This window comes from Chiloscyllium punctatum, chromosome 15, assembly GCF_047496795.1.
Source record: "Chiloscyllium punctatum isolate Juve2018m chromosome 15, sChiPun1.3, whole genome shotgun sequence".
NCBI classification, from domain to species: Eukaryota; Metazoa; Chordata; class Chondrichthyes; order Orectolobiformes; family Hemiscylliidae; genus Chiloscyllium; species Chiloscyllium punctatum.
Genome location: NC_092753.1, coordinates 26259238 through 26267479, shown reverse-complemented (window position 1 = coordinate 26267479; position 8242 = coordinate 26259238). Strand labels below are relative to the sequence as shown.

Genomic DNA, 8242 nt, shown 5'->3' with positions numbered 1-8242 from the left:
CCTTATTCCAGCCACTACATCTATAAATGCTGGGCGATGCCCACATCCCATGAACGAATCAATTAAAAACATTCATAAGGCAATTCAAGTTTATTGACTTTCATCTCCATGCCCAGTGCTACTATTGGTAGAGTATTGATCCAGAGACTCTGGTATTGGGTTCAAATCCTACAATGGCAGATGGTGGAATGTAGATTCAATTAAAAATTTGGGATGAAGAGTCTAATGTTGACCATGAGACCAGTGTTAATTGTTGTAAACACCCATCTCATTCGCTAATATCCTTCAGGGAGAAAATCTGCCATCCTCACCTTGTCTGGCCTACATGTGGCTCCAGACTCACAGCAAGGTGGTTGACACGTAATTGTCGTCTGGACAATCCAGTCAGTGATGCCTGAATCCTGTGAATCAACACATAAAAAATGCTCAAAGGTTGCCTTAAATCAGGATAGAGGTTACAGTCTTAACCACTCCATGGTTTTATGTGGATTTGCTAGTTAATGAAATAAAAGTTTACAGCACTGAACCAGACCATTCAGACCAGTCGGCCCAAGTTTGCCTGTCTGAGTCAAAATCATAGAATTATACAGCACAGAAACAGACCCCTCGGTCTTACCAGTCCATGGTTACTTCTAAATGTTGCAATTTTACTTCCACTTTCTCTGGAAGTTCATTCATGAATCATTCTTGTGTAAAAACATTGTCCCTCATGTATTTTGTAAATCTTTCTAGTCTTGAAATTCTCACGCTAGGGAAAAGACACCTGCAATTCACCTTATCTATACTCCTCACGATGTTATAAACTTCTCTGACCTCCTCTGCTCCAGGGAAAAAAGTCCCAGCCTAAGGATGATCAGCCATGATCATATTGAATGGTGGTGCAGACTCGAAGGGCAGAATGGCCTATTCCTGCGCCTATTGTCTATTGCCTGGCAACATCCTTGTAAATCTCTTCTGAACCCTTTCCAGCTTAATAATATCCTTCCTATGACAGGGCGGCCAGAACTGGACGCAGGTGTCTCACCGCTCAGCGTGTCTATCTTTTCCCTTTTTGCCACTCGTGTTTTTTTTTCTTATCAATGCATTGCACATCCCCGCTACCCTCTGGCTAAAAGACGGTTCTCCTGAAATCCCCAGTGGATTTATTTCATATTTAGAGGTCCCTCCCACGTGGAAAGACATTTTCTCCATCTCTGTAATCGCAGAGAGTGGCCAGGCTTCACTTTGCTGCAGAGAGAGAAGAGCTGTCCTGTTGAGTGTGTTCCTCCATGTATGCAGTGTCGCTGTCCGATGTCAAACTGCAGAGAGGAAGACTCGGGAGCAGCAGCAGCAGCAACAGGGGGGAGTCCCGCCGTTACATCACCGCTGAGGGATTCCCCCGGCTGACGTAGACAGGAGGCGGGCCCTCTCCTATAAAAGGAGGCGTGTGGGGGGAGGAGTTTTAAGAAACAAGAAGAGGTTGCAACAGTAGAGTCGACGCTGGAGTGCAGAGGTAGCTTACAACCACTGGGATGAAGTCGCATCAGGGCAGGAGGACAGTGGCATGTGAGTGAAGGCACCGAGCGCTAGAGGGATAACTCCCTCATACACACACACACTCTCTCAGCCTGGGTCCAGCTGCTCCACAACCGCCTGGAAATAACACAGGGCAGCAATCTCACTGGGAGGGGGCAAAGATAGACCCTCGAGCATGAAGAGGAAGGAGATTCCCGGTTATACGAAAGACAGGTTTTATGTGTGTGTGAGAGAGAGAGAGGACATTCCTGTTCACGGGCAGCCGGCAGGTTAATGTTGGAAAGAAGAAGAGGGGAGATTTGTTTGTAGGCACAGTGGGGGAGAGGGAGATGAGGGAAGGGGATTCCTGTTTATAGACATCACAGCCCAGTGTGGCAGATACGAAAAAGTGCGTTGGGCTAGTTCATGTTTGCAGGACCCTGAAAGTGCAGAGAGAACAACTTCCCTTTGGGGGGGAGAGAGTGCGTTCGGTCCTGTTCTCAGCGAGGAGGCTGGTGCAGAGTTTGCGGCGCTGAATGAGTCCACTCGGCCCATCGCGACAGGCGGAAACATAACGCGCGGGAGAGATCCCTTGTTGAGGCAGGCTTTTCGGAACCTTCTGTAACATTTTGCCTGTAACGAGAACCCTCTGAGTTGACTATCTCAGATAATCTGCTGAGCCCATCAACTGCGATTTCGAAATGGGTGCCCAGCTGTTTGGGGAGTGAAAGGATAGTAAGTCTAATGTTTGAACTGCTCCCCTGGATGGCGAATTAGACTTAAAATGTTTCTCCATCCCTTTTCCCTAATAGGGAACTGCAGAATCTACTGTACTTAGCTTTACAGGATTTGGCTCATACTGGGTGATGTGGGGTTGCTGTTCAAGGACTCCTGCTGTTGTCTGAATGAGCCTTTCAGTGGGCATCATGCTCTCTTGTGGGGTGTGCTCATTGCCAGTCAGGCGTTCCATTTATTACTCATCCTGAATTGTGCTTGAACTGAGCGGCTTGTCCTGCTATTTGAGTGCAGTTAAGAGCCAAACATGCTCCTGTAAGTATGGAGTCAGATGTAGGCCATGCTGGGCAAGGACAGACAGATAACTATAGATTAGGAGCAGGCCATTGACCCCCTGAGTCCACACTGACCCTCTGAAGAGCATCCCAGACCCACCCCCCAATCCTATAATCCTACATTCCAATAGGGAATCCCCACCTAACCTGCGCATTTTTGGACTGTGGGAGTATGCAGAGGAAACTTACTCAGACTCCAGGAAAATGTGTAAACTCCACAGGCAGTCACCTGAGGGTAGAATTGAATCTGGGTCCCTGGTGCTGTGAGGCAGCAGTGCTAATCACTGAGCCACCATGCTGCCCACCTTACTAAAGGATGTTAGTGAACTAGATAGCTATTAACAATAGCTGACAGTAGTTACTGTGGTTGCCATCACAGACCAATTTTATACGCCACACTTGCTCTTCTTTGAATTTTAAAATGCAGCTGCTGTAGTGGATTTGAATCAGGGTCTAGACTCTCGAGTATTAACCAGTGTCAATTTCCACAATTTGATAACTTGGCAAGTCTTGTTTCTGTTGCAGCACGGATGGAGGATGAAGATCTGAGTGCTGTCCTCTGTGAGTTTAATGCAGTCATCGAGGATTTTGCCTCCCCCATAGACAAGAGACATTTCCGATATGACGAACATTTAAGATGCATGAAGAGGCGGAACAGCACGAGCACAAGTGATGGTGGCATGAGTGACTCAGATAGTGAGTATTCAATACCCAGGAAGGTGTGGGCAAGAGTCCTTGATCGCTGTAGCAAAGCCAGAATGGAAATTCCCTACCTCTCCAAATCATCTATTATCCAGAAGCTTGAAATATCCTATCTGACTCATTCCCCTTCCATGATGCCACTTTTCAGACTAATGGTATTCAGAGTCAGAAGTTTACAGCATAGAAACAGGTCTTTTGGCCCAACTTTCCCATGCCATCCAGTTTTCACAATTAATCTAGTCCCATATGGAGGGTGATATCCCTCCATACCTATCCTATCCATTACTTGCCTCCACAGCTACCTCTGATAGCCCATTCCAGACACTTTACACCCTCTGTGGGGGGGGGGGGGGGAGAAATTGCTCCTCTGGACCTTCCAGTATCTCTCCCCTCTCTCCTATGCCCTGTAGTATTAGTCCCCCCCCACTATGGGGAATATGTCACTATCTACTTTCTCTATGCCTCGAAGCCTATAAAATCACCCATCAGTCTCTTACACTCCAGGGAAAGAAGTCCAGTCTCTCCTTCTGACGCAAACCTTCCAGTCCAGGTAGCATCCTAGTCAATCTTTTCTGCACTTTTTCTAGTTTAGTAATAGGTTTTCTATAGCCAAGTGACCAGAACTCTGTGGAACACTCCAAATGAGATCTTGAGTGTCTTGTGTAGCTGCAGCGAGATGTCCCTGCTCCATCCTAGTCTTCTGGATGAAATAAAAATTGAAGTGTTGAAGAGGACTTAATGGGTCTGGTAGCATCTGTACAGACCAGAATGAAATTGACATTTTGACTTCATTATGGCTCTTCCTTAAACTGTTGCTCCTTATCCTGCTGGGTGAAGATGATGATGATGATGATTACATCTGTTTGTTTGAATGCCTCCATTCACCGATCCAAAAGTCCAATGTGGACTTGATTGGTTGAATAGCCTGATTCTTCACTGAAGAGATTTGAAAAATTTCCTAAATATTAATCCTAAATTTGGCTTGACCAGTTTAATACCCTCAATATCCAATTAATGTACTGGACATATTTTCCCCACTGCTTTGACTTGTATACCTGCTGTAAGATCTTTCTCTGACCTGTTTTTCAGAGCTGAAAGATTCTTTCAAAATCAAACAACACCAAGCATACTCCGTGATTTTACCCGGTGTTAAACTTCCTGCTCCTAAGTATCCCTGATTATCGCATCTCTAACTTGTATACTTTAAATTAATGTGATTTCTGTGTAGTATTGAATCAGGTTGTTCTGCATTGCCCCCTCTCCTACTCACTTTTTTTCACTTGATTTGTGATTCTATCCTACGTGCTGTGAAATTATTCTATGCAGTGTGCAAAGTGCAGGACCTTTTCTACCTAGGTGGGCAAGGTTGTGGCCTTTTGAACTTCTGAAGCAAGCGCATCAGCCTCTGCTTTTTCATGTTTGCATACTTTGTGTATGATCCAGTGGAGTGGTTTTAATATTAGTTCCTGTTCTTGTTTTTTAAAACGGCAGGTACAGACTCACTTCAGAGAGACAGCTTCAGCAACAAGAAGCTTAATAGTTGCGCACTTTCATCTCCTAAAGGTATTGTTGCTTTGTCGTCATATTTAGCTGATCCGCCTTACTGTTCAAGCATTGATTTCTGTAGTTTGTGCTGAGCCTTGTAAACCAGTAACTTTTGTTGGAAAAGCACAACGTAAACTTGGTGAGGGGGTTATTTCATAGTGAGTGCCCAGTTAATGTTTGCTGTGCCAAAGTAACTGTGCATGGATTTGGCTTTGGTGACTGGGATGTGGGCATCACTGGCAAGACTGGTGTTGATTATCCATGCCTATTTTGAACTGAGTATCTTGCTCTGGCCACTTCAGAGGGCAGTTTAAAAGTTAGCCATATCTGGTGTGGAGTTGTGTATAGGCCAGACCAGTTGAGGATGGCAGATTTCCTTCTCTAAAGGACATTAGTGAGTTGGGTGGGTTTTTAATGTTTCATGGTCACCATACCAAGACTAGCTTTTAGTTTGAACCTTATTTACTGCCTTTTGTGGGATTTGAACCAACATCCCCAGAACACTAGCCCAGGCCTCCAAGTTGCTAGTATTACCAATGCAGCACCATCTTCTCCACCCCCCCCCCCCCCCCCCCCCCCCTCCCCTGCAGTATGTGCAAACCAATCCAGTTCTTTACAATAAGCTGCTGGCTATAATGGTCATGTTTTTGAAAAGTTCAGTCCACCACCACTATAGTCTGATTTTTTTTAAAGCAAGTTATATAATCAGCAGTTCTCCTTGCCAATGGGGAAAACAAATATTGTCAATCTCAATTTAACAAGCTTCAATCGATTCTGTTCTTAGCAGCAAAGCTTGGAGACACCAAGGAACTGGAAGACTTTATTGCTGATTTGGACAGAACTTTAAAAAGTGAGTATTTTTGTTTTATTTGCTGTACTCATTTGCATTGAGTGCTCGCAGTGTCCTGATGGAGAGAGACCTTGATTGTGCAAAACATTTTCCCAGTTCCAAATTGTGATAGCACCATAGGAATGGGAGGATGCCATTCAGCCCATCAGCATGCTCTGCATTCAATACTGTTATGGCTGATCAAACCATCCAATGCCATTACTTTCCCATCCCCCACAGTTGTGTCCATCTTGAGTAAAAATGCCTCACATTTCAGACCCAGAGATATATACTCTGCACAAATCTCACCAGGTTAATGTGGTGCACATTTTAAAATTAACTTGTGCAAAGTTCTTCCCATCCAATATCTACTAGAACTTGTACAATATATTTGTGAAATTGAAGAGCATTCTGCTGTAGGTGGAGATTGCTACAGTATTGTGCTCAGATTATCCATTCATAGAATCCCTAGAGTGTGGAAGCAGGCCATTTGGCCCATCAAGTCCACATCAACCATCTGAGCATCTTACCCAGGTTGGCCCTTACCGCATCCCTGTAGACTTGCATTTCCCATGGTTAATCCACCTAGTCTGCACACCCCTGGACACAATGGACAATTTAGCATGGCCAGTCAACTAACCTGTGCATCTTCCCACTGGGAGGAACCAGTGGAAACCCATACAGATCCTGGGAGAATATGCAAACTCCAAATAGTTGCATGGTATTGAGGCAGCCATGTTAGCCTGATCTATTGTGCTGCTCCTAATGATGGGGGTGGGGAGTGGGTGCTGAGTTGCACATGTTTAAGGCATTTCCCAGTGGAAAGCATATCTGTTTGGGTAATAAGACCAGTTTCGTAGGCTATAGAGATTTAACACTGCACTGATACCAGGTAGCAGCTACCAGAGGCATTGAAACAGCTGGAAGACATGTCAAAGTAGGGTTTGACTTATGGCTTCTCTTTGCAAATCAACAAATCTTTCTGAAACAACTTTTTCCCGCATCACATTAATTTACAGGTATGTAAGAAGAGCAACAAAGCCTACACTTTGGTCCTGGAAAACCACAAAATACTCCATCAAGAATATGTCACCTTTACTAATGGCTGTATTTTTAAGTTGGTAAAAACAATGACTGCAGATGCTAGAAACCAGATTCTGGATTAGTGGTGCTGGAAGAGCACAGCAGTTCAGGCAGCATCCAAGGAGCAGTAAAATTGATGTTTCAGGCAAAAGCCCTTCATCAGGAATACAGGATGAAGGGCTTTTGTCCGAAATGCCGCTTTTTATTGTTCCTCGGATGCTGCCTGAACTGCTGTGCTCTTCCAGCACCACTAATCCAGAATGTATTTTTAAATTGTCTTGGGACAGGTCACTCAATCAGTAAATACATTTCAGAACAACTTCTGTTTCAATATTTTTAATATTTGCATGCTATATATTTTACTGAAAGAGTTTAGAACCCATTTTTCTATTATAGAAGTACTATGATGGGTGTTCCCATGGTGGTTGCAGAGGAAGGCCATAGGTTTGAGAGCAGTGGCGAGCAGAGATTTGGCCATGGTTTGGGAGACGAGGCTGTGGCACATGAGGGAGAGAGGTTCTGGTTTTGGGCACTGCTGCAGTTATACAGGACAGTAAATCTAGGTATTGGAAGGAGCAGGACTGCTTTCATTATTAAATTAGTCAGCATCAGGTTTGTCCTTGCTCTATGTAAGCACATGTCCTGTCCACCATATTAAATGAACTGGTTTCTAGGCTGATGTTCCAGCAGCATATTAAGTAAATTTTGAAAACTTGCCTTTTTTCAAAGTCATAAATGACAAATGTTGTGGCTAGTGATTGTTTCACATTGAAATATATTAACTTGTAAAATGAAACATTTACTGCATTTAGAAGTCTTTGTATGTGTACATAAACTAGACAGTGCATACAGTGCAGACTGTTGCAAAATGAAATGTATTGTTTACCAATTTTCACCAGCATTGCATTTTGCACATTGACTTCCTGTACTTGAACATTGAAATAAATGTTTTTGGTTTGAAAATGTCTTTGTTTCTTCTTGGAAATGTAACAGGCATGAGACTGTTTCAGGTTTGATCTGTGGTTAAACTGCATGTCAAGTATCTGATTCTTGTGGCACTGAAACAGGGATCTCAAATCTGCCAACACCATTAAGTGTTACTGCCTTGAGCTATTTTCAACTCTTTAAAGCTGCGTTGTTTAAGTTTCTCCAAGCTGAAGAAATTCTGAGTATCAGATATGACAGCTCGCCTTCTGCTGTAAAGGGCAGAATGATGTATGGGTTAGATAATCACTTCATTGAAACTATATTTTTAGACAAATATCAGATTGCTGCCAAGAGATTTTTTGACTGAGCTGGGATTAGAAGCATATTTGCTGTTTTGTTTTTTCACTTGAAATCACTTTTGGGAATGCTGCCTGGATGTTCGGATGTCTCTTACTGACCTTTATTATATTGTCATTCACAGCCACAGTCCCCCAAAATCAGTTACAACTGGTTGAAATGCCTCAAACAGATTGCTGTAATATAGGAAATTTTCCCCTCAATAACAAGTACACCATTTTGAATACTGTTGGGG

At 43.7% G+C, this 8242-nt stretch overlaps 1 protein-coding gene across 2 annotated transcripts; it reads left to right on the top strand.

The window, feature by feature from the left end:
• The first annotated feature begins 1441 nt into the window (after positions 1-1441).
• rgcc (regulator of cell cycle) lies at positions 1442-7686 on the top strand. Of its 2 annotated transcripts, none has more exons than XM_072584808.1 (5): positions 1442-1545; positions 3090-3260; positions 4758-4829; positions 5599-5661; positions 6660-7686. In XM_072584808.1, the coding sequence occupies exons 1-5, from the start codon at positions 1512-1514 to the stop codon at positions 6665-6667; spliced, it is 348 nt and encodes a 115-aa protein (XP_072440909.1). In that variant the 5' UTR covers positions 1442-1511; the 3' UTR covers positions 6668-7686. The 2 variants fall into 2 exon arrangements, with proteins under 2 accessions (XP_072440909.1, XP_072440908.1); XM_072584807.1 differs by having other exon boundaries at positions 5596-5661.
• The last annotated feature ends 556 nt before the right edge of the window (positions 7687-8242 follow it).

Excerpts from the sequence above, each read along its gene's own strand:
- rgcc (XM_072584807.1), top strand. The coding sequence starts at position 1,512 with ATGAAGTCGCATCAGGGCAGGAGGACAGTGGCAT. Across the intron at positions 1,546-3,089 it reads GGGCAGGAGGACAGTGGCAT|CACGGATGGAGGATGAAGAT; the intron begins GTGAGTGAAGGC and ends TTTCTGTTGCAG. Across the intron at positions 3,261-4,757 it reads TGGCATGAGTGACTCAGATA|GTACAGACTCACTTCAGAGA; the intron begins GTGAGTATTCAA and ends TTAAAACGGCAG.